Genomic DNA, 26896 nt, shown 5'->3' with positions numbered 1-26896 from the left:
TGGTTATCCCACTAGCTATCATTAGGTGAATGCACCAATTTGTAAGTCGCTCTGGATAAGAGCGTCTGCTAAATAATGTAAATGTAATGACGCCCTCTCCCGGAAGACAATGCTCTCAGGCTGAGTCAGGCAGCCCAAAAAATGAAGAGCAGTTCAGGTCCGCATACAGAAATAGACAAGACGACTTCAGATATAAATATTTTTTCATTTATTTGTTCTTGCTTACACAAAGGCTCAGGCCTCTTGAAGCCACCCGACCCTTCTCTCTGAGTTTAACAGATGCAGTGCGTGTGACAGGCAAGGCCTCACCTCCAAGTTATAGTTCTCGATCTGGTAGATGTTGGTCAGGCCCTGTGCTGTGAAGTAGTCCAGGCAGGCTGCGCAGCCCAGCCGCAGAAGAAAGCTGCAACAGGACACGGAGAGGGGGGAACAGGGTCAGTAGGGAAAATAAAAATAGCACCTCAGCATTCTTGTAATAACAGTGTGTTAGACAAGAATGGCCAACAGTAGAGAGATGTCTTGTCAGATGCAGGCACTCCTTGTAGAGTGGTTCAGGTTTTGGTGACAAACTATCGATTGGAGACGCTATAGAGCCGTGTTGCAAAAGTTCTGTCAATATTGCGCGTCTTGTCCTGACTTTATAGTGCCCACAACTGTCCAAGAGCATCAACAGATGTGTGGTTATCAGTGGTGGCTGGTGCCACTAAAATCGGAGGACGGGCTCATAGTAATGGCTGGAATGGAATTAATGGAACAGTATCAAAACAGAGATGGATACCATAAGTCATTCCATTACGGCCATTACTATGAGCCATCCTTCCTTCACCAGCCTCCACTGGCGGTTGTTTAGCTAGGTACCTGGAGATGCTGCTGTCCATGGGGTAGGGAGGCGGGGGGGTGCAGTGAGAGCTGGGCACCATGGGTAACTGAGGCTGCAGGACGTGTGCGGGGCTCAGGGCCGACATGTCAGCATTCATAGCCATGTGGCCCATCATCGGAGTCACTACAGAAACCAGAGATAGATCAGTTTTATCTCTATAAAGGAAGCAATCTACTGCCACGTGGCCCATCATCGAAGTCACTAGAGAATCAAACAGACTAGTGTGAGCGACTTTTAAAAAGGGGCAATCTGCCGTTTTTAAAAAATTTCAAATGTATTATCTCCAGCACCATACCATAGTTCAGATATTATGTAGATGAGGTGCAGTGAACGTCACTAGAGAAACAAGCTTCCGTGAGCAGTACTCTTATAAAGCGACAATCTGTCATTCGTTTTTCAGCCCGCCCACCTATTTGCCATAAAGCGAAGGGACGAGGCTGGACAAATGTAAGAACTCTTAACGTTCTCTGAGATTGTGTAATATCAACAGAAGATAGTGGGAGCGGGGCATCTCAACAACAATACGTGATTGGAAGGAGAGAGGCCCCAGAGGGGAGGAGCAGGGGAGGAACAGGGTCTCAACAGGGATCACATTGACCCATGGGAGGAAGCGTTCTGACAGGGGGGGCTGAGAGTTGTACAGTGGCCCCCTACACACCCCTCCCAGACAGGTACCGCTATCCTGCCTGACGCGTGTCACATGATCGGCCCAGAGGGGGCGTGGTACTGGAGATGGCGGAGGCGGGCAGTGGAGGTACGACAACGGCCCAGACACAGAAAGACTGGGAAAAAAACAAGCAGGGGTGGTGGAGGAAGGAGGACAGGCCAGGGGCCAGACAGGACAGGGGCCAGACAGGACAGGGGCCAGACAGGACAGGGGCCAGACAGGACAGGGGCCAGACAGGACAGGGGCCAGACAGGACAGGGGCCAGACAGGACAGGGGCCAGACAGGCCAGGGGCCAGACAGGCCAGGGGCCAGACAGACCAGGGGCCAGACAGGCCAGGGGCCAGACAGGACAGGGGCCAGACAGGCCAGGGGCCAGACAGGCAGAGAGTCGGGGGGGGGGGGGGGCAGAATCTCTCACTATACAAAGGGGTAAGGCACACTTACTGTCAGTCAGGCCTTGGGCCATGGAGGAAGGGGTGAGCGTGTTGCGTTGCTGGGGGTTGATGAGCTGGCTGACGGAGGGGAGCTTGTTGACCTTGCCGTGGGGGTGAGGAGGGGAGCTGGAGCCGTACGGCGGCTGAAGGGCCGTGGAGCTCCTGGGGCAGGGGAGAGGAGGATACAGCCCATTACTCTCATCCCCCCAGAGATCCCATCTTTAACGACAAAGGGTTAACCTGGCTGTTAGTTACATACAGTGGTAAACAACAAGAACAATATTTCAGTTTTACTGTTCAGTATAGTTAATAATATATAATATACCATTTAGCAGTTAACATTGACTGGGTTAGGTAATCAGTTTTACTGTTCAGTATAGTTAATAATATATAATAATAATATGCCATTTAGCAGTTAACATTGACTGGGTTAGGTAATCAGTTTTACTGTTCAGTATAGTTAACATTGACTGGGTTAGGTAATCCGTTTTACTGTTCAGTATAGTTAATAATATATAATATAATATACCATTTAGCAGTTAACATTGACTGGGTTAGGTAATCAGTTTTACTGTTCAGTATAGTTAATAATATATAATATAATATACCATTTAGCAGTTAACATTGACTGGGTTAGGTAATCAGTTTTACTGTTCAGTATAGTTAATAATATATAATATAATATACCATTTAGCAGTTAACATTGACTGGGTTAGGTAATCAGTTTTACTGTTCAGTATAGTTAATAATATATAATATAATATACCATTTAGCAGTTAACATTGACTGGGTTAGGTAATCAGTTTTACTGTTCAGTATAGTTAATAATATATAATATACCATTTAGCAGTTAACATTGACTGGGTTAGGTAATCAGTTTTACTGTTCAGTATAGTTAATAATATATAATATAATATACCATTTAGCAGTTAACATTGACTGGGTTAGGTAATCAGTTTTACTGTTCAGTATAGTTAACATTGACTGGGTTAGGTAATCAGTTTTACTGTTCAGTATAGTTAACATTGACTGGGTTAGGTAATCAGTTTTACTGTTCAGTATAGTTAACATTGACTGGGTAAGGTAATCAGTTTTACTGTTCAGTATAGTTAACATTGACTGGGTTAGGTAATCATTTTGACAGATTGTGTAGCTAACGTTATTCTCAAACATTAATCTTTCAAATTAATCTCTTACACGCCAATGTGTTTTCAACATTATCGGAAATGATTAAATTCAAGCATGCCACAGAAACTCAAAGCATATCTCTATGACTATAAAGTGTATGTTTCATCTAACAGTATGTGTTGTCTATGAGTGTAGATTTGGGCGTAGATTCAAATCAGATCAAGCGTTAACTGTCGATAGCAGATGTTTTGGCGTTGGAGCTGTCAGATCGGTGAGCAGCCGCTCTTGCGATTGTCACGAAGCCACACCTGCCCCACTCTCCTTAGAAGGTCAGAACAAGAAAGACTAGACTATATAGAAATGATGACACTCAAATAGAATAGAAATAATTCAATGAAATTAGGATTTCTATCAGCCTAATCAAGGTGTAGATTACATCTCCCATTCCTGTGTTCCAACTTATAAACAGGTCTGCATGGGATTTCTGTTAATGCAACTCAGTGCAGCCAATGGGGCGGCACGTAGCTTAGTGGTTAAGAGCGTTGTGCCAGTAACCAAAAGGTCGCTGGTTCTAATCCCTGAGCCGACTAGGTGAAAAATCTGTCGATGTGCCCTTGAGCAAGGCACTTAACCCTAATTGCTCCTGTAAGTCGCTCTGGATAAGAGCGTCTGCTAAAAAAAAAAAAAAGACTAAAATGGCAATGTCCGCTTTAGGTGTAACGCCAGGAACCGCTTGTGGATTGGACAGCTCTAACACAGTACCGCCACCGCCAAAACAACCGCTATGCAGATGTCGGATGAAGCTGATCTGATTGAATAGAGCCCTTAGTAGGATAATGGGCTTTAGCGGAGGTTCCTTGTGTTGCAGATGGAGAGATGGAGAGGAAAAAAGGGGAAATGGAGAAGGAAAGTCAAAGCAGAAAATACATTTATTGAGTTTTGACAGACCAAAGTGCAACAGCCATGTATCACAACAATCTGTTTCAAACAACGGTCACAAAAGCAAGTTCTCCGTAGAATCTGCTCTCTGTACATAAAGCAAGTTATCCATAGAGTCTGCTCTCTGTACATAAAGCAATATGTTTGTCATGTATCTGTCAATCCTAAATAAATGCTAAATATCTTTCAGAAAATTCAAAGATCAAATGGGTCAAAAACAAACAAACTGTCCAGCAGTGACTTTATACAACATGACCAGCATTATCAAAGTTATCTTCATAATAAAATCTCTCCCCATTAGATTACTAAGTCCACGTCCCAAATAGCACCCTATTTCTTCTTTATGCACTACTTTTGACCAATACCCATAGATAGGGATATGGACCCATAGATAGGGATCTGGACCCATAGATAGGGATCTGGACCCATAGATAGGGCTCTGGACCCATAGATAGGGCTCTGGACCCATAGATAGGGCTCTGGTAGACAATAGGGTACCATTTGGAACGCACATTTAGGTTTGAGTCCAGCTCCAATGAGAAAACAAAAAGCTAGATAAAGTGAAAGCTTAAGAGAACTCAAAGACAAGATAAGTCTTGTAGAAAAACACTAGTGCTTGGTTCCTGACAAGCCCCAGCCAATAGGAGGAGAGGTCAGCCGAGAGGCGGCTACTATGCATGTGCAATGTGTTCTGACTGCAATACAAGTAGACTGTGTCCCTGTCCGTAACTCAATTACTAACTTCATTTTTACCATAAGCAACACATAAACCTAAAAAGCAACAAAGACATGAATGGGGCTTTTAAACATGATGTCCTTGATGTGCCGTACGACCTCATCTCTGACCACGGGGCCCCGTGGGGCTCAGCTGGTAGAGCATGGCGCTTGCAACGCCAGGGTTGTGGGTTCGATTCCCACAGAGGACCAGTACGAAAAAAGTACGCACTGGATAAGAGCGTCTGCTAAATGACTCCCAATGTAAAATGTTTAATGAAACAAACTGATCAAATGAATTGAATAACTGTAGCGCAGTCTGCTGTTTGAGACTGGTGTTACCACATATTAGCTACAAAGTTTCTTTTAAAAAATCTGGCATGCAAAAACATCTTCATTTATCACTTTAGAATGTGACAGCACCTTATCAGTAGACTGGTATGCAGAGTACTTGCCAGACAGACTAAAGTTGTAGCAAATTATTTGTGTTACATAAGTAATGAATAGAAAAAAAATGTTTTATTTCATGAACATGAAGCACCAACAGACTGTTTATCTGTTTATTTAACTCTGTTTGGAGAATGTGAGAGTTTCAACAGAGACACAACCTCAGAGCAGGAACCCAGAGACAGAGGAGAGCGGGAGAGAGGGAGCGAAAGAGAGAGAGAGAGGGAGAAATAGAGAGAGCGAGAGAGAGGAGAGAGATAATTAGAAAGGGCCCTGAAAGAGAGAGGAGCCCCTAGTCTGATTGTGGCTGAGGTTTGAGGGGTGAGGAAACTGAAGGGAGGAGGAAGGAGGAGGCTGAAGGAAGGAGGAATGTGAGGATGAGGGGAGTCTCAGGAGGTACTGCATCATCTCCTCTGCTCTGCTGCTAGGGGCTCCAGGAGCTCCGAACGTAGCCGGGCTTTAAGCAGACTGGAACCAGAGAGAGAGAGAGAGAGAGAGAGAGAGAGGAAAATAAGGACTCACTTTAGGAGAGTAGGAAACAGGAAACAGACAAAGAAACCAGTAGAAAGTCAAAAGTTGAGAGGAGAGAGTTTACAAAGTAGAGAAACGGAGCCATTTGGAAACACAGTATTTAAGAAGAAAATGAATGATGGCCATTTCAGTGTAGTGTGTGGTAACATTATCCCCCAGAAGAGGGCACTATTAGACAGCAATAGTATCACATCGGGAGACTCTTGACTTGACCTTCCACAGAGTAAAAAATAAACAACAAAATAAAAATATTTAATATTAATTGATAATGCTGTGAAGAACACCACTGGGGTTAGGAATAATCCAGGTGAAAGGTCATGGAGATGAGAGTAAAGCATCAGAATACAGAGCAGTATGTAGAGAAGAGAGGCATGGGGACCTGATTAGAGAACAATCTAGAACAGTCCAGTCAACTATGTAACAAACGACTTGAGCAGATTTTCAGTCCAGTACAGCTGTTGAGTGTTTTGAGTTTGAGGATATTGAAAATATCACCAAAACATAAATAGGGTAAAGTATAGTGTAGGCTAAATACTGTTCTGTTCTTATGAAACTAACCGGTGACAGCGTTGCAGCATTTAAAACCACTGGGCCCTGCCCTTACCTGCTGCACTGCCACATCCAGCCAGACTGTGGATGGGGGCGCCAGAGGGCAGGACGACAGAACCCAAACTACCAGTAAACCTAAAATAGGCTACGCCTAAAACTGGCTTTTCAAACCAGTATTTTTTCAAGCATTATGTCAGAGAGTCTGGCAGTTTACTAAATGAGAAACGATAACATAAGCAGTAATTATCATAGGGCGTCAAAGAAAGCAGCACACTATTTAAAACTATAATTTACAGATAACCGCCTTTTTCTCCCCAGCCCTTTAACTGAATGGGCGAGGACTAAGGGCAGGGGCGGACCGGCCATCTGGCATTTGCCCGAAATGGGCTGGTCCATATTTAGCCCAGTGGGCCAGTCTAACTTGTTTTTTTTAGCGCAAAACGATCATTATCTGGCTAATAAATGGGGCCGGTGTAGAGGCCTTCAGGAAAAAATTTGTCAACGTGTTAGAAATGCCAGGGCCGATTTCTGCTCCCAGGCCGCCCCTCACTGAGGGCAAGGGAGTGCAGCATTTGTGTTTGTGTATGACAGAGTCTGAATACACTCAAGCCAATTACTGGGACTGACTGGATAATGGATTTGGAAACGGCTGTTGTTGTTGTGCAAACCTGGCAGAGCACCTAAAGGCGTTTCCATTAGTCTACGGAGGCTTCATCTGGCCGAGCGTAGGTCCTGCTGCCCAGCCTTAGGTAACATCCCATAATATTCTAAACTCAGCTCTACATCACACAACCCTCTGAGAAGCAAATGCATTATGCAACTTCTGATAGAATGTAGTGAGTGAGTAACCAAAAAGCAACAATTTTCATCTGTCAAAACAGCCACTGTCTTCATCCTTATCCAAATAGTCATCATGCTGCTGTATTCACTCAGCTCAAACATCATTACTGTAGTAATCAGAACCAATGTTACACAACCCTAAATCTTAACAGGCAAAATTCCACCAAACAAGCTATCATGCTCAATCAGGTGTTGAATCCAAAACAAAAAAGTAAAACTATCATTTCACAACTTAGGACATTCCCTTAAATAAGCTTACTTCGCATGCTGCAGTACACAGTACACAGTCTTTCTTTAATTAATAGGCAAACAAGTTAAAATGTCAACCGTGAAGCATGCAGTTATGAGACAAAACAAGGAACCAGACCATGAAGTGAAGCTGAGGAGGACCTCGTTACCAGCTTAGTGTTGTAAGCCTAGCTCAGTGGTTTCAGCTACTGGTTCTAGTTTTTTACTGAACCTTTATATAGTTCTCCTTTATCTAATAGATCTTGTCTGACAGGGAGGAATACTCACTGTTTCTGCAGGATGTTCTGCTGCTGCTGCCTGTACGACTCCACGGTGTGCTGAGGCAGAAACTGCATGAGTTCCAGAGACTCTTTGATTTTCACCAGAATCTCATAGATTTCACGGCCTTTAATCTACAGGGGCAGAGAGAGAGAGAGAGGAGTTGGTTAGCAGCTGGGACATTCCACAATATTAATATAATGCACACAGAGACGTATATAATATTGTTTTATAGAAAGCATTCTCTACATGACCAAAAGTATGTGGACACCTGCTCGTCGAACATCTCATTCCAAAATCCTGGGCATTAATATGGAGTTGGTCCCCCCCTTTGCTGCTATAACAGCCTCCACTCTTCTGGGAAGGCTTTCCACTAGATGTTGGAACATTGCTGCGGGGACTTGCTTCCATTCAGCCACAAGAGCATTAGTGAGGTCGGGCACTGATGTTGGGCGATTAGGCCTGGCTCGTAGTCGGCGTTCCAATTCATCCCAAAGGTGTTTGATGGGGTTGAGGTCTGGGTTCTGTGCAGGCCAGTCAAGTTCTTCCACACCGATCTCGACAAACCATTTCTGTATGGACCTTACTTTGTGCACGGGGGCATTGTCATGCTGAAACAGGAAAGGGCCTTCCCCAAACTGTTGCCACAAAGTTGGAAGCACAGAATCATCTAGAATGTCATTGTATGCTGTAGCGTTAAGATTTCCCTTCACTGGAACTAAGGAGCCTGAACCATGAAAAACAGTCCCAGACCATTAGTCCTCCTCTACCAATCTTTACAGTTGGCACTATGCATTGGGGCAGGTAGCGTTCTCCTGGCATCCACCAAACCCAGATTAGTCCGTCGGACTGCCAGATGGTGAAGCGTGATTCATCACTCCAGAGAACGCGTTTCCACTGCTCCAGAGTTCAATGGCGGCGAGCTTTACACCACTCCAGCCGATGCTCGGCATTGCGAATGGTGATTTTAGGCTTGTGTGCAGCTGCTCGGCCATGGAAACCCATTTCATTAAGCTCCCGACAAACCGTTATTGTGCTGACGTTGCTTCTAGAGGCAGTCTGGAACTCGGTAGTGAGTGTTGCAACCGAGGACATACGATTTTTACGCGCTACGTGCTTCAGCACTCAGCGGTCCCGTTCTGTGAGATTGTGTGGCCTACCACTTCACGGATGAGCCGTTGTTGCTCCTAGACGTTTCCACCTCACAACAGCACTTACAGTTGACCGGGGCAGCTCTAGCAGGGCAGAAATTGACGAACTGGCTCACTGAGCTCTTCAGTAAGGCCATTCTACTGCCAATGTTTGTCCATGGAGATTGCATGGCTGTGTGCTCGATTCTATACACCTGTCAGCAACGGGTGTGGCTGAAATAGCCGAATCCACTAATTTGAGGTGGTGTCCAGATACTTTTGTATACATAGTATATATAACAGGGTTGGTTTTGCCAGTATGGACAGAGGACTTTTGTTCTGAAGTTCAGGCTCTTATTTTGAAACGCTCTCCATATAAATGTTTTCTTCCTCCTGTACCCAACGAGACTGTCATATGTTCATCTGGGTTCCAATTCTATTTCTATAGGACAGACAGTATCAGAACTTCACATGGTCAGTCAATACTGTATGGATCATCATGGGGTCATTTTAATTCCCTGGGGAAATCCCAGCAGAAGGAGAAGAGGAATGTGGCCAGACTGCAGACACTTACAGGCAGACAGAACACTTCCTCATCTGTGGATCTTCTCTTCTTGATGGAGGACATCTGGATCCCATGGGAGGCCTGGCGGAAGGCTGGGGAGGGGGACAGAAGCCTGGTAAGTACCTGGGCTGGTACACCTGGGATGATGGTAACTTTATCCTATGTATTAACCTCAGCAAGCATAGGGTGGAAAACGAGCACAGAGCAGGAGGAGGCAGCACAGTACAGAGCAGGAGGACACGGCACAGAGCAGGAGGACACGGCACAGAGCAGGAGGACGCAGCACAGTACAGAGCAGGAGGACACAGCACAGTACAGAGCAGGAGGAGGCGGCACAGAGCAGGAGGAGGCAGCACAGAGCAGGAGGAGGCAGCACAGAGAAGGAGGAGGCAGCACGGGGGCTGGCAGCATGCAGTGTGAGAGACAGATAGAGTGTGGTATAATCAGAGGCAGTCAGTCAGTCCTCCACCAGCTCCCAGCACTACTTACGGCGTTTCATACCCTCACTGGTCTTTGTTCCATCAGTAACATGCTGCTTGCGGATGCTGTCCTCGTCCGCCTTACGGTCCCGGCCAGGGCACGCACAGATCCTGGCCTCGAAGCACCGCCGACCCAGCACCTGACCACTAGGAGGCAGGAGAGAGACAGACAGACAGACAGACAGGTCAGTAACACTTATTTACCATCTATGAGGAGGTGGGATACCCAATACGGACATTTCCACAGAGTTCCTTTGTTTGTCATGAATCCCGTTTGGAAGATTCCCACTCCTGATTCCGGGAATCCTCCAACTGGGGAAAGTTTCCCAGAAATTGTGCATCCCTAGTAACCACTGACAACACTAATGTCTTACTCTCTGGTTTCCAGGGTGACGATGATGAGGATGGGGCGTCGGTTCATGCCTCCCACACAGCTGGAGTTACACATGAAGTTATACAGGATGGTGGTGAACTCTGTGCCCACCTGGAAGAGAAGAGAGCAGCAGGTTAGTGAATTAAAACCTCAACCTCAATACATCTGACCATCTGGACATAAACAGAAATAAATGAATGACTGAGGGAAATGGTCAGTGGTTATAAAAACACAGTTACTACACATCTGACCATCTGGACATAAACACTGCCTTTTAAATATGACAGTGGTGGTAGTGTGCTGAGTGTCCCCTCCTGTAGCTCAGTTGGTAGAGCGTGGCGCTTGCAACGCCAGGGTTGTGGGTTTCGATTCCCACGAGGGGGGCCAGTATGAAAAATGTATGCACTAACTGCACTGTAAGTCGCTCTGGATAAGAGCGTCTGCTAAACGACTAAAATGTTCAGTCCAGAGCCAGGACTGATGGAGGACACAGTAGGGGTCCAGTAGGGGTCAAGGGATATTGAGGACACCAGCTGCTGGGCTGACAGTCAATGACTGATTGGATGAGGGGGTATGGGGGCTATGAGAGGGCCAGTACGTGTCTCGGCCAGGTTTACAGAAGTTCAGGGGCTGCGGTGACCCCGTCTGAGACACGTAGGGTGTTGCAGACGGATAGATAGAGTGGTGGTTGTGACACCGTGATGACAGAGGGGACAGGGGAGAGACAAGGTGGACAGGCAGGTGGACAGGGGTTGGAGACTGTCTGTCGCCAGGGGGTGGGGGGCTTGGTGGTGACAGGGCTTACTCTACACTGCCTGGGGGGGGGGGGCTTGTAAGGAGGGCAGACAGGCGAGAACTGTAGCCTACCTGGGGGGGCTCGTAGGGGACCAGCACACTCTGACGGCCCGTGATGGAGTCCTCCAGATACTGGGAGTGGCTGTTACCCTCCACTCGGATCAGGTGACTGGGAGGGGCTATCTGACCTACAAACACAACATACCATAAGCTTATCAAATAGCAAAATATGTTGCATGTTCATATCAGAGAAGATCAATTAGAGATCAATGGTTCATCAAAGGTATTTGAGTTAATAATGTCATGGTACAGGAAGCATCTGAGGAGTAAAGGTTAGTTAATAATGTCATGGTACAGGAAGCATCTGAGGAGTAAAGGTTAGTTAATAATGATAATAATAATAGTGATCCAAAACATTGGTAACTAAATGCTCACTGCAAGGAGCATTTCCTGAGAGCGATAAGTTAACTAGCGGTCGTTGAACTCAAACAGCAAAATATGTTGCATGTTCATATGTGACTCAACACCTATACGTGGGCTTAATGTCCAAAATAAGATGTTCAGTTTTTTACAGTTTATAAAAACATATTATGTTATCAACAGTGCTTTAGGAGTGTCTGAGAGACATATAACTAACTAACCGTCGTTGAACTCGCGGCTGAGCTCGTGGTTGGGGCAGCGTTTGACCACCTCGGTGACGTGCTCTGCCTTCTTGTAAACGGGCATTGCTCTGATGACAGCGCCCTGCGGGGGGTTGGTCAGCACCTTGATCTGGATGGGACACGTCTTGGCGATCTGACAGTACAGCTTCTTCAGCTCTGTAGAGTACTGGAGGGAGGGAGGGAGAGAGGGAGAGAGGGAGAGAGGGAGAGAGGGAGAGAGGGAGAGAGAGAGAGAGAGAGAGAGAGAGAGAGAGAGAGAGAGAGAGAGAGAGAGAGAGAGAGAGAGAGAGAGAGAGAGAGAGAGAGAGAGAGAGAGGGGACAGGTAAGAATTGAATCAAATGAAACGGTCCAAACAACGTGGACATTTGTCTTTGCCTTCAAAGTTCAACACAAAATAGAAACCTCATCAGGAGCCGCTTGTCATCAAGATAATTTAACATGAACATGAACTTTACCAAAAAGTGTACAAAATGCAGTACTGCAGAGAGACAAGAGAGTTCAAAGGGTTAGATTCCTAGACTAACCAATTCAAAAAAAAGGTCACATTTTAAATGTCAGGCCCAGGACAGTCAAAACTAAGAACTACAAAGTAGATGAATCCTCTGGAAATGGAGCATCTGGAGCCACTGACCTTTAGGACCACAGATAAATCAACACATTCTAGCCTTCAAATCAAATCAAAATCTGTAGCACAGAGGGTTAAAGACAGGTCTGTGATTATGGCCTGAAACATGCACACCCACACACACACACGCTCTTCATCAGTGATATATGTGTGTGTGTGTGGGCAGGGCGACCATTTTGGTGAGAGCCGATTCGTTCAATCCAAAGCCAACATGTAAAGAATATGAAAGAATGCATCAGTGATTTTCTGAAGACGTAAAGGCAGTTAGCGATGCCGAAAACAGTTAGCGATGCCGAAAACAGTTAGCGATGCCGAAACAGTTAGCGATGCCGAAAACAGTTAGCGATGCCGAAACAGTCATTTCTAAAGGCTTTCCCCATAAAACTTTCCAAATTAAATATTATCTGCAAAGTAGGCTTACCTGGCAGAATGATATGATATCATGAATATTTGTATCAATTGGGTGGTCTTTTGTTTTGCAAACTCTGCTATTGTGCATGCAGTACAGAAACACCACCAGCCAACACCAGTCTCTTGAGGTGCGCAATTGAAATTAGAACATCCAATTAGAACATGCAATTTTGTTGTTTTTCTATAAATAATTGTTTTAAGGCCCTGTTCATAAACCATGTCGTGGGTCGTTCCAAAACCACTTGCGAGCATTTGTTTACACCTTGTTCAGTCATGTTACCTCGGCTAGCTAACAACCTGGTTACTTCACCAGTAGTCTCCTGAATGTAGCCATGGTAACATTACCAGTACATCTAAACATCTGGGGACACACAGACAGATAAGGAAAAGGGATCTCTTCTTCAGGAGATCAATGATCACAGCAGTGAATGACTCATCTCTTACATGTTGTCACTCAAACGGGACACTCTTAAAGAGACAGTGTAGAATTTAATGTAATGCACCTCAATAGGTAGTGCTTTTAAACAATGTAGAAACATATTCCACAAATGACTGAAACTGATTTCTGTATCAACATTTTAGCTTTTTTATAATTGCTACCCATTAAAAATGTTAATGTAAAGCTCTGTGTGTGTGTGTGTGTGTTTTTGGTTGTTGTTAGATGGGACACACCTAGCTAATGTCTCTTGGTAGTTGGGCTCCGGGGCAGTAGCCAGCCACTTCTGAGGAGTGGTGCAATAAAATGGACCCCCTCCCTCCAGGGACAATTTAATTGGCCTTCCTCCTTTAACTCTGGACCTGGATTTCATCTTTCATCTTCAAGACACGGGGACACGACACAGTGTTGCAATCTGATGGCCAAGGTAGGCAGAGGTTCCTCATAGCACTGTATGTCTCGGTCTCAATCCAACAAGGACTCAATGACGCTCATCGTGTGTTTCGTCATGAGTCTTCCTGGCTCTTACTGTAGAAATGAGGTCAGAGGTGGTTACCACAGTAACCACCACTACCTGGCTGACACTAAGCAGTGTCACTGACCGCAGGAATGGAAGTTTCCTCACTGAAAGACTTGTCATCCACAACGCTATGGTGCTCCCTGACTAATGGGACAGTCAGAGGTTGAATCATTCCCAAACACAGAAGGGGTCAGTCAGTGGTCATCTGCCCAAAGGGTCAGTCAGTGGTCATCTGCCCAAAGGGCCAGTCAGTGGTCATCTGCCCAAAGGGCCAGTCAGTGGTCATCTGCCCAAAGGGCCAGTCAGTGGTCATCTGCCCAAAGGGTCAGTCAGTGGTTATCTGCCCAAAGGGTCAGTCAGAGGTCATCTGCCCAAAGGGTCAGTCAGTGGTCATCTGCCTACCTGGCACTGTAAGAAGGTAGAAAGGCCATCAAAGAAAACAGTCAGTTGATTCTTCCAGACATAACCATACTTCTCAGATTCCTGCTGCTGCTTTGTAAGCATTCATATTACGTCCCAAATGGCCCCCTATTCCCTATATAGTGCACTACTTTAGCCCATGGGCCCTGGTCAAAAGTAGTGCACTATAATATAGGGAATAGGGTAACATTTGGGACGCACCCCAGTGTTTAATCCCTCCAGTGAAGAGAACATGATGGAAAACGTTGCCTGTCAGGTTCACTTCTGTTCTGAAGGGGGACAAAGTCCTGTTCTGAAGGGGGACAAAGTCCTGTTCTGAAGGGGGACAAAGTCCTGTTCTGAAGGGGGACAAAGTCCTGTTCTGAAGGGGGACAAAGTCCTGTTCTGAAGGGGGACAAAGTCCTGTTCTGAAGGGGGACAAAGTCCTGTTCTGAAGGGGGACAAAGTCCTGTTCTGAAGGGGGACAAAGTCCTGTTCTGAAGGGGGACAAAGTCCTGTTCTGAAGGGGGACAAAGTCCTGTTCTGAAGGGGGACAAAGCCCTGTTCTGAAGGGGGACAAAGTCCTGTTCTGAAGGGGGACAAAGCCCTGTTCTGAAGGGGGACAAAGTCCTGTTCTGAAGGGGGACAAAGTCCTGTTCTGAAGGGGGACAAAGTCCTGTTCTGAAGGGGGACAAAGTCCTGTTCTGAAGGGGGACAAAGTCCTGTTCTGAAGGGGGACAAAGTCCTGTTCTGAAGGGGGACAAAGTCCTGTTCTGAAGGGGGACAAAGTCCTGTTCTGAAGGGGGACAAAGCCCTGTTCTGAAGGGGGACAAAGTCCTGTTCTGAAGGGGGACAAAGTCCTGTTCTGAAGGGGGACAAAGTCCTGTTCTGAAGGGGGACAAAGTCCTGTTCTGAAGGGGGACAAAGTCCTGTTCTGAAGGGGGACAAAGTCCTGTTCTGAAGGGGGACAAAGTCCTGTTCTGAAGGGGGACAAAGTCCTGTTCTGAAGGGGGACAAAGTCCTGTTCTGAAGGGGGACAAAGTCCTGTGAAGATTGTGAAAAGGTCCCGGGGCAGTGTTCGGTGCGCTAGAACAATGCAGTCCTGTGAAGATTGTGAAAAGGTCCCGGGGCAGTGTTCGGTGCGCTACAACAATGCAGTCCTGTGAAGATTGTGAAAAGGTCCCGGGGCAGTGTTCGGTGCGCTAGAACAATGCAGTCCTGTGAAGATTGTGAAAAGGTCCCGGGGCAGTGTTCGGTGCGCTACAACAATGCAGTCCTGTGAAGATTGTGAAAAGGTCCCGGGGCAGTGTTCGGTGCGCTACAACAATGCAGTCCTGTGAAGATTGTGAAAAGGTCCCGGGGCAGTGTTCGGTGCGCTAGAACAATGCTACATTAAATTCCATCTCTATTAAGTTGTGTTCCATTGAAAGGAGCCCATCCCAGCAGCTGTCTGACTTTTAATATTATTACACAATCTAGCTTTTACTTGGCAAGGAAACGTCTCCTCTCTTCTCCTTCGTGCCAGGACGATCCATCTAGCTAGCACTCCCTTTCCTTTCATCAAGAGTAGCTCCTCCAACACACACACACACACACACACACACACACACACACACACACACACACACACACACACACACACACACACACACAGGAGAGGGGGGGGAGAGAGAGAGGGGGGGGAGAGAGAGAGAGAGAGAGGGGGAGAGAGACAGAGAGAGATATGCTAACTCTGTGTTGTTGTTTTTAACCGCACTGCTTTGCTTTATCTTGGCCAGGTCGCAGTTGTAAGTGAGAACTTGTTCTCAACTGGCTTACCTGGTTAAATAAAGGTTAAATAAATAAATAAAAAATAAAATGCCGTAAAGGGGGGATTCAGTGCTTGTGAATAATTTCAAAACTGACCATTCATTTAGCTAAGGACAACAATACATGAAACATAAAGCATTCTCAGTATCTCAGCCACGATCGAGGCAGAAGACAACAGTTGTTTAAGACTGCTGCCATCCTGTAGGTTAACACACATACCGCCAGCCAGATGAAGATCAACCATCACAGGCCTCAAGCCACAAACTTTGAGCGACTATGTGCTGCTGGCGGTATGTTTGCTACGGAGCTGCTGCCGAAAGGAAAACACTCACAGTGGCCCCCCAGTGGCCCTCTTCTCCTCTCCCAGGAAGGGCGCGGTACTCTCTCATGTGTTACTATGTAATTATGAGCCATTCACAATATGAATGACACACACACACACACACACAAGGAAAACACTGCTAACACAATACATAGCCGCTTAAATCACAACGGTGCATCCCAAATGGCACCCTATTCCCTATATAGTGCGCTACCATAAGGCTCTGGTCTAAAGTAGTGCACTATGTAGGGAATAGGGTGCCATTCTCTGGTCTAAAGTAGTGCACTATGTAGGGAATAGGGTGCCATTTGGGACAAAGTCGGCCATTTAAAAAGGGTACTACACCTAAAATGTCTCAGAATGTCTGCCCCACGTGGAAGATGGGTGAATTGCAACAGCACTAGGCTGCATTCAAAACAAATCTCCCCGCATCCCATTTCCTGTAACATGGCGGAGACTCGCGTTTCAGCCTTTTACTTTCGAACAGCTGTAAAAACTATATTTTCTGTTATTGAGAAGATATTTCACAGCGATTTAGATGGTACAATGATTCCCTACACTATACAGTGCTTGTTTTCTCATAGGGCGGCAGGTAGCTTAGTGGTTAAGAGCGTTGTGCCAGTAACCGAAAGGTCGCTGGTTCTAATCCCCGAGCCGACTAGGTGAAAAAACTGTCTGTGCCCTTGAGCAAGGCACTTAACCCTAATTGCTCCTGTAAATCGCTCTGGATAAGAGCGTCTGCTAAATGACAAATTTTTTTTATTTTTTATTATAATCTGAAATTGAGCGAACAGTGTAGAATTTTTGCAACCAGGAAATGACAGAGCGATTTCTCCATTGGCCACTTGACCCAATTTCCACTAGATAACACAGCCACAAAGTCAGAACAGCTTTCCCATTTTGACAACAGATGCCGTTCCGGCGGGAGAAATCAATAGGCGAATATCACAGCCAATCACAACACTGGCGGATAAGTAATACTGTGAAACACTGTCATTCCACTGTTATTGCAGATATATTATGGACATTTCATGAAATTACAATGCAAAAATTCTAAAATGCTTTGGGAGAACCAGGTAGCGTGAGTACATAGCTCCACAGACAGACAGACATACACTATAGTTGACTACTCAGACAGTCAGTCAGCCAGTCACTACAGTTGACTACTCAGACAGTCAGTCAGCCAGTCACTACAGTTGACTACTCAGACAGTCAGCCAGTCACTACAGTTGACTACTCAGTCAGTCAGCCAGTCACTACAGTTGACTACTCAGACAGTCAGTCAGCCAGTCACTACAGTTGACTACTCAGACAGTCAGTCAGCCAGTCACTACAGTTGACTACTCAGACAGTCAGCCAGTCACTACAGTTGACTACTCAGACAGTCAGTCAGCCAGTCACTACAGTTGACTACTCAGACAGTCAGTCAGTCAGCCAGTCACTACAGTTGACTACTCAGTCAGTCAGCCAGTCACTACAGTTGACTACTCAGTCAGTCAGCCAGTCACTACAGTTGACTACTCAGACAGTCAGTCAGCCAGTCACTACAGTTGACTACTCAGTCAGTCAGCCAGTCACTACAGTTGACTACTCAGTCAGTCAGCCAGTCACTACAGTTGACTACTCAGACAGTCAGTCAGCCAGTCACTACAGTTGACTCCACTTACAGGCTTGACAAGGAGTCAAGAGAGAAGAAAATTGGAGCGTTGTTATTTTTAATGAATAAAAACACTAAGCTTCTGTCTGTGGCAGGTTGGTAGGTGACTTGTTTTTTTTTTGTTAATCAAGAGTAAAAACCGTGACTTGTTTGATTTGTTATTTGTTGATCAATGACATTCTTTAGAAAAGCCACCCCCAACACCTTGTCCTTCCTGACACCAAAGACCGTTCCAACTGTGTGCACCAGATAGATACAATGAATCAAACCCTCTTTTTCATCCCCTGTAACTGCAATGGACAACAGCATGTGTGATCATGAGACATCCTGTATATTTCAAATGGTTGCAACTTACGTGTAATGCACATTCATTAGCCTACCGAACACACACACACACACGCACAGTGCAGCACCACCTGCATAACTGTGTGTGTCTGTGTGTCTGTGTGTGTCTGTGTGTGTCTGTGTGTTTCTGTGTGTTTCTGTGTGTGTCTGTGTGTCTGTGTGTGTCTGTGTGTGTCTGTGTGTTTCTGTGTGTTTCTGTGTGTGTCTGTGTGTGTCTGTGTGTGTCTGTGTGTTTCTGTGTGACTGTGTTTCTACTCCATCTCTCACCAGAGGTACTCCAACCCAACACACACAAACAGACTGTTCTCCTCCCAGCAACACGTCTCAGGTACAGGTTGAGACAGGCCTATGCTGTGGCGTTCCTTCCCCCTGGTGGCTGCGGGCTCATGCCAAATCAAGTCCTGACAGAGCTGGGCCTTTAAACAGGCAGGGCTTGGCGCCTCCAGTCTTGTCCTCTTCATACCTGACATGTAGCATCATGTCTTCAGCAGCTTCTCACCAACTTGGCTCAATTCTACCAAAATGCAAAAAGGAGGGTTTGTCTTTTCTTTTCTTTTCTGTCCAGAGGAGAAACACCTGCCTCTTGTTGAAGAAGAAGAAACAGGAATGAACTAATATAAAATCTCCTCCTTGTTAGCGATTTATTTCCTGTGAAACCATTTCATCGATTTTTCATCATATGTTTTGGAAGACATGTTTCTGAAAACATAATCCAAAAGAGGAAAAAGTATTTCTGTGTGTTGCAAAGATAATTTGGGAAGCAGTGTCGAAAGGGAGCTCTCACTAAGAACATCAGCGTACAAAAATCTCTGCAATGGTTGTAGAAACGTATGACGCTGCCATCCCAGGTGTCTGGGTAACGTTGTACTGGGATGTGACATGTTTATCTAGCCAGATCTGGGATGGTGGCCAGGGATAAGAATCTGTCACTCTTGGGATTAGCCAATTCGTTTTTAGAGCTACAGTTTAACAACCAATCACATCCCTGTGATAAGTAGTGAGCGTTGCTACATCCAAAAGTGAACGTCAACACATCAACTGCCGTGCTATCATTTAATACGAACAGAGGGGTGTGTTAGCAGAAAAAGTATTTTATTAACAAATACATTAGTTTTACATAACTTTTTGTTGCAGTTTTACAGCTAATTTCCTGCAATTCTACACATTTTGCCATGACTTATTCCATGTTAATATGATATCTGAGTGAGAGTGGCTAACAAAATCAATGGGGGCCCCCTGGAGGTCAGGGCCCCTGGAGGTCAGGGCCCCTGGAGGTCAGGGCCCCCTGGAGGTCAGGGCCCCTGGAGGTCAGGGCCCCTGGAGGTCAGGGTCCCTGGAGGTCAGGGCCCCTGGAGGTCAGGGCCCCTGGAGGTCAGGGCCCCTGGAGGTCAGGGCCCCCGGAGGTCAGGGCCCCCGGAGGTCAGGGCCCCCTGGAGGTCAGGGCCCCTGGAGGTCAGGGCCCCTGGAGGTCAGGGCCCCCTGGAGGTCAGGGCCCCCTGGAGGTCAGGGCCCCTGGAGGTCAGGGCCCCCTGGAGGTCAGGGCCCCTGGAGGTCAGGGCCCCCTGGAGGTCAGGGCCCCTGGAGGTCAGGGCCCCTGGAGGTTTTTTAAATTACATTATTTATGACTGAGGCCTCGTGTCCTCATATGTAGCTATGGCCCATTATAGCCTGGGTAACCTCCTAATGCCACTGCTGCTGTATAACGGTGTTCCATTATAGCCTGGGTAACCTCCTAATGACACTACTGCTGTCTAGCGGTGTTCCATTATAGCCTGGGTAACCTCCTAATGCCACTACTGCTGTCTAGCAGTGTTCCATTATAGCCTGGGTAACCTCCTAATGCCACTGCTGCTGTTTAACGGTGTTCCATTATAGCCTGGGTAACCTCCTAATGCCACTGCTGCTGTATAGCGGTGTTCCATTATAGCCTGGGTAACCTCCTAATGCCACTACTGCTGTTTAACGGTGTTCCATTATAGCCTGGGTAACCTCCTAATGCCACTACTGCTGTTTAACGGTATTCCATTATAGCCTGGGTAACCTCCTAATGCCACTGCTGCTGTATAACGGGGTTCCATTATAGCCTGGGTAACCTCCTAATGCCACTGCTGCTGTATAACGGGGTTCCATTATAGCCTGGGTAACCTCCTATTGTTCAGGGAAGAAAACACGGTCATAATAATAATAAAAAACAGTTTGAAAATGGGCCTTTTCCAGACTGCAGCATTATGGAGAAATAATTTATTTTAAACCCTGGCTTCTTTCTTTCCCTTCTCCCTGATGTTGTTTCCCAGCTGTATGTTTGAGGGCTTGTGTCTCTCAGTTCGGGGCGAGTCTAGACAGGTTCGTTGACATAAACAAGTCTCAGCCCCATCTCTAAGGCGTGGGACGAGCCCTGGCCCCGCAGATGTTCCCGGGACAGGTTGCGTCTTGCCTAACGCTGTTCCCAGGAACACTCTTCTCTTTGAGCGGTTGGTTCTCTGAGAGGGCCCTCCTCCTGCGGTGAAATGGGAGACGCCACGGCAGTCGAGAGCTAAAGCTCAACTCCCTCAGAACAAAGACGGAGCACCGAGGCACGCGAACGTACACACACACACACAGAGCTCTCTCACACCCCGTGCCAGCCCGGAGCGCAGGGATCAGCAGAGAGGTTTCCACACTTCTCTCCAGGTCCTCAATCCATTACAGTAATCCTCCCCCCGAGCCCTACACAGCCCAGACCATCATCACATTCCTCCACTCTACCTGAGACCTAGGAAGTGGCTCAAACGGCACCCTATTCCCTGTGTAGTGCACAACTGTTGATCAGGGCTAGTTGAGGCAACAGTTTGGCTCTTGTCAAAAGTAGTGCACTACAAAGGCAAAATGGTGCCGTTTGGTACGCAAGCCTAGCCTACCTGGTGGCAGGTAACACACTAGACAAACCCAATCTCACGCTGTTCAACCTCACACTAGACAAACCCAACCTCACGCTGTTCAACCTCACACTAGACAAACCCAACCTCACGCTGTTTAACCTCACACTAGACAAACCCAACCTCACGCTGTTTAACCTCACACTAGACAAACCCAATCTCACGCTGTTCAACCTCACACTAGACAAACCCCACCTCACGCTGTTCAACCTCACACTAGACAAACCCAACCTCACGCTGTTCAACCTCACACTAGACAAACCCCACCTCACGCTGTTCAACCTCACACTAGACAAACCCCACCTCACGCTGTTCAACCTCACACTAGACAAACCCCACCTCACGCTGTTCAACCTCACACTAGACAAACCCAATCTCACGCTGTTCAACCTCACACTAGACAAACCCAATCTCACGCTGTTCAACCTCACACTAGACAAACCCCACCTCACGCTGTTCAACCTCACACTAGACAAACCCAACCTCACGCTGTTCAACCTCACACTAGACAAACCCAACCTCACGCTGTTCAACCTCACACTAGACAAACCCAACCTCACGCTGTTCAACCTCACACTAGACAAACCCCACCTCACGCTGTTCAACCTCACACTAGACAAACCCCACCTCACGCTGTTCAACCTCACACTAGACAAACCCAATCTCACGCTGTTCAACCTCACACTAGACAAACCCAACCTCACGCTGTTCAACCTCACACTAGACAAACCCAACCTCACGCTGTTCAACCTCACACTAGACAAACCCCACCTCACGCTGTTCAACCTCACACTAGACAAACCCCACCTCACGCTGTTCAACCTCACACTAGACAAACCCCACCTCACGCTGTTCAAGCTCACACTAGACAAACCCAACCTCACGCTGTTCAACCTCACACTAGACAAACCCCACCTCACGCTGTTCAACCTCACACTAGACAAACCCCACCTCATGCTGTTCAACCTCACACTAGACAAACCCAATCTCACGCTGTTCAACCTCACACTAGACAAACCCAATCTCACGCTGTTCAACCTCACACTAGACAAACCCAACCTCACGCTGTTCAACCTCACACTAGACAAACCCAACCTCACACTAGACAAACCCAACCTCACACTAGACAAACCCCACCTCACGCTGTTCAAGCTCACACTAGACAAACCCAACCTCACGCTGTTCAACCCATGAATATACAGTAGCTGCAAAGAGAAAACACAGCCAAATAGCAAATAATTACACTGAACAAAAATATAAACACAACATGCAACAATTTCAAAGATTTTACTGAGTTACAGTTCATATAAGGAAATCAGTCAATTTAAATAAATAAATTGGGCTGTAATCTATGGATTTCACATGACTGGGAATACAGATATGCATCTGTTGGTCACAGATACCTTAAAAAAAAGGTAGGGTCGTGGATCAGAAAACCTGTCAGTATCTGGTGTGACCACAATTTGTCTCATGCAGCGCGACACATCTCCTTTGCATAGAGTTGATCAGGCTGTTGATTGTGGCCTGTGGAATGTTGTCCCACTCCTCTTCAATGGCTGTGCGAAGTTGCTGGATATTGGCAGGAACTGGAACACGCTGTCGTACACGTCAATCCAGAGCATCCCAAACATGCTCAATGGGTGACATGTCTGGTGAGTATGCAGGCCATGGAAGAACAGGGACATTTTCAGCTTCCAGGAATTGTGTACAGATCCTTGCGACATGGGGCCGTGCATTATCATGCTGAAACATGAGGTGATGGCGGTGGATGAATGGCACAACAATGGGCCTCAGGATCTCATCACGGTATCTCTGTGCATTCAAATTGCCATTGATAAAAATGCAATTGTGTTCGTTGTCCATAGCTTATTCCTGCCCAAAACATAACCCCACCGCCACCATGGGGCACTCTGTTCTCAACACTGACATCAGCAAACTGCTCGACCACACGACACCATACACGTTGTCTGCCATCTGCCCAGTACAGTTGAAACCAGGATTCATCCATGAAGGGCACACTTCTCCAGCAGGCCAGTGAGCATTTGCCCACTGAAGTCGGTTACGACGCCGGACTGCAGTCAGGTCAAGACCCTGGTGAGGACAACGAGCACGCAGATGAGCTTCCCTGAGATGGTTTCTGACAGTTTGTGCAGAAATTCTTCAGTTGTGCAAACCCACAGTTTCATCAGCTGTCCGGGTGGCTGGTCTCAGACAATCCCGCAGGTGAAGAAGCCAGATGTGGAGGTCCTGGACTGGCGTGGTTACACGTGGTCTGCGGTTTTGAGGACGGATGGATGTTTTGCCAAATTCTCTAAAATTATAGAGGTGGCTTGTGGTAGAGAAGTTAACTTTCAATTATCTGGCAACAGCTCTGTTTGGCATTCCTGCAGTCAGCATGCCAATTGCACGCTCCCTCAAAACATGAGACATCTGTGGCATTGTGTTGTTTAACAAAACTGCACATTTTAGAGTGGCACAAGGTGCACCTATGTGATGATCATGCTGTTTAATCAGCTTCTAGATATGCCACACCTGTCAGGTGGATGGATTATCTTGGCAAAGGAGAAACGCTCACTAAAAGGGATGTAAAGACATTTGTGCCCAAATTGAGAGAAATAAACTTTTTGTGCGTATGGAAAATTTCTAGGACAGAGTAAGTTTTGGCTCATTGAACCACACCATAAAGGACAGAGTATGTTTTGGCTCCGTTAAGAGACATCAAGGGGGGGTTAAGGGAGCAGTGCTGCCAGGAAATGCTGACGTGTCGTACCGCTCTTTGTGTGTGTGTGTGTGGTGTGCATGTGTGTCACAGCCAGAGTCCCAGATGGGAAGAGGTTAAGGGTTAGGGGTTAGGGGTTAGCTGTCTCCTAAGAACAGTCATCAAAGAACACAGAACACACAGAGACAGAACACAGAACACACAGAGACAGAACACAGAACACACAGAGACAGAACACAGAACACACAGAGACAGAACACAGAACACACAGAGACAGAACACAGAACACACAGAGACAGAACACAGAACACACAGAGACAGAACACAGAACACACAGAGACAGAACACAGAACACACAGAGACAGAACACACAGAGACAGAACACAGAACACACAGAGACAGAACACAGAACACACAGAGACAGAACACAGAACACACAGAGACAGAACACAGAACACAGAACACACAGAGACAGAACACAGAACACACAGAGACAGAACACACAGAGACAGAACACAGAACACACAGAGACAGAACACACAGAGACAGAACACAGAACACACAGAGACAGAACACAGAACACACAGAGACAGAACACAGAACACACAGAGACAGAACACAGAACACACAGAGACAGAACACAGAACACACAGAGACAGAACACAGAACACACAGAGACAGAACACAGAACACACAGAGACAGAACACAGAACACAGAACACACAGAGACAGAACACAGAACACACAGAGACAGAACACAGAACACACAGAGACAGAACACACAGAGACAGAACACACAGAGACAGAACACAGAACACACAGAGACAGAACACAGAACACACAGAGACAGAACACAGAACACACAGAGACAGAACACAGTGCACTTTGGGGCCGATTCAGACGTAGGAATTTACACCTTTCCTACGCACTTCTCAGTATTTGGTTTTCAGACGTACCTTATTCAGTCAGCTTGCGCACTCTGAACGAATTTAATTCAACCGCTGAAAACCCTACCACTTGCTGGCCAACAGATATTCTCGTGGAGTTTTTATTTAATAGGGTTTTCAGTACATTTATCTTAAGCCATCCCTTTAAATACGGTGAACCTTTTTAGTTAGAATTTTGTCGACAGACTCACTAGAATATATAGAGAGAATGGGTTCAGAATATTATGGATCAATGAAAGAAAGCCATCTAAATATATGCACATTCGTCTGCGTTTCAGCACCAATTGGTAGATGTAAAAATACTGTGATCTTGTAGATTATTTAGGTTTAGGAGAGTATTCGAGTTAAAAGAGCCTTGGAGAGCCTTTACTCACAAAAGAAAGAAACGGTGGTTTGATTCATTCTGAAAATTGCCACATTCAGTTCTTCAACCCATGGTGCTGTTGGAAGATTATTGTACATAAGAGTTATAATAGGGAGAATAGTGTCCAATAGTAGGCTGCACCCTCGTCTGTTGCCTGCACTAACCATGGAACTGTGGTGACACGGCCAAGTATCTCACCATGCATCAGGTTCAAACTGTTAGGGCCTTGTCTGCGCTCCACTCCATAACCATTTAATTAGCCCACATGTCTATTTTTTTTTTTTAATCATCAACTTTACACAGGAAGCAAATGAAGGTGAACTAAACAATGTAATTCAATGGAATGATAATGTAGGCTATACCAACTGAAGGAACTAATAATGTAATTAAAAGTTAATTCCTTTGCTACATTTTCTGCAGTATTACTTTAGTGCCTTGTTGCAAACAGGATGCATGAATATTTAGAATATTTGTATTCTGTACAGGCTTCCTTCTTTTCACTCTGTCATTTAGGTTAGTATTGTGGGGTAACTACAATGTTGTTGATCCATCCTCAATTTTCTCCTATCACAGCCATTAAACTCTGTAACTGTTTTAAAGTCACCATTGGCCTCATGGTGAAATCCCTGAGCGGGTTCCTTCCTCTCCGGCAACTGAGTTAGGAAGGAGGCCTGTATCTTTCTATTGACTGGGTGTATTGATACACCATCCAAAGTGTAATTAATAACTTCACCATGCTCAAAGGGATATTCAATGCTTTATTCTACCAATCGGTGCCCTATTTAGCGAGGCATTGGGAAGCCTCCCTGGTCTTTGTGGGTGAATCTGTGTTTGAAATTCACTGCTCGACTGAGGGACCTTACAAATAATTGTATATGTGGGGTACAGAGACGAGGTAGTCGGTCAAAATTAATGTTCAACACTATTATTGCACACAGAGTGAGTCCATGCAACTTATTATGTGACTTGTTAAGCACATTTTTACTCCTGAACTTATTTAGGCTTGCCATAACAAAGGGGTTGAATACTTACTGACTCAAGACATTTCAGCTTTTGATTTTTTATTAATTTGTAAGTCATAATTCCACTCTGACATTATGGGGTATTGTGTGTAGGCCGGTGACAGAACATCGACATTTAATCCATTTTAAATTCAGGCTGTAAAACAACAAAACTTGGAAAAACTCATGGGGTGTGAATACTTTCTGAAGGCACTGTATCTCCTCACTTTAGCCCCACAGAGGCTCTAGGGCTGTAGCCTAGTGGCGCTTTGATGACTTCTGATTGGCCAACAACAACAACAAGCTACACGCGCCACTCTGATTGGCCAACAACAACAAGCTACACGCGCCACTCTGATTGGCCAACAACAACAAGCTACACGCGCCACTCTGATTGGCCAACAACAACAACAAGCTACACACGCCACTCTGATTGGCCAACAACAACAACAAGCTACACGCGCCACTCTGGTGTTGCCAACAACAACAACAAGCTCCACGCGCCACTCTGATTGGCCAACAACAACAACAACAAGCTACACGCGCCACTCTGGTGAAAAGCAAAAGGGCAGCAGCATAAATTATACAATTTCTCTCTCTACTGCAGCAGTCGCGTCCGGATCTGTACGGGTCCATCCGGACAAGTCATTTAAAAATTACACATACCCGAGACCCGTGACAATCATATCAGATCTGACCCGTGACATTATTTAGAATTCCCTGGATCCGGATCCACTCGGCTCCCACATCGGGTCTCGGGTACTCGGGTCCGGGTGGATCCGTG

General features: G+C 46.2%; 1 protein-coding gene across 5 annotated transcripts in view; it reads right to left on the bottom strand.

Annotated features, from left to right (window-relative positions):
- Positions 1-26896, bottom strand: part of tp63 (tumor protein p63) — a 42302-nt gene that overhangs the window by 1430 nt on the left and 13976 nt on the right. Inside the window, exons 3-11 of one of the 5 annotated variants that reach the window (XM_084172006.1) lie at positions 11621-11807; positions 11052-11167; positions 10186-10295; positions 9834-9958; positions 9342-9424; positions 7647-7771; positions 1993-2201; positions 859-1003; positions 310-403 (exon numbers count right to left, since the gene is read on the bottom strand). In XM_084172006.1, coding sequence (XP_084028132.1) covers positions 310-403; positions 859-1003; positions 1993-2201; positions 7647-7771; positions 9342-9424; positions 9834-9958; positions 10186-10295; positions 11052-11167; positions 11621-11807 — 1194 coding nt within the window. Of the gene's footprint in view, positions 1-220; positions 404-858; positions 1004-1992; positions 2202-7646; positions 7772-9341; positions 9425-9821; positions 9959-10185; positions 10296-11051; positions 11168-11620; positions 11808-26896 lie in introns of those variants that run through there. The other 4 variants (XM_084172007.1, XM_084172008.1, XM_084172005.1 and 1 more) reach the window with 4 other exon arrangements.

This window comes from Coregonus lavaretus (genome assembly GCF_964263955.1).
Source record: "Coregonus lavaretus genome assembly, chromosome: 11".
In the NCBI taxonomy this organism is placed as follows: Eukaryota; Metazoa; Chordata; class Actinopteri; order Salmoniformes; family Salmonidae; genus Coregonus; species Coregonus lavaretus.
This window is presented reverse-complemented; position numbering and strand designations above follow the sequence as displayed.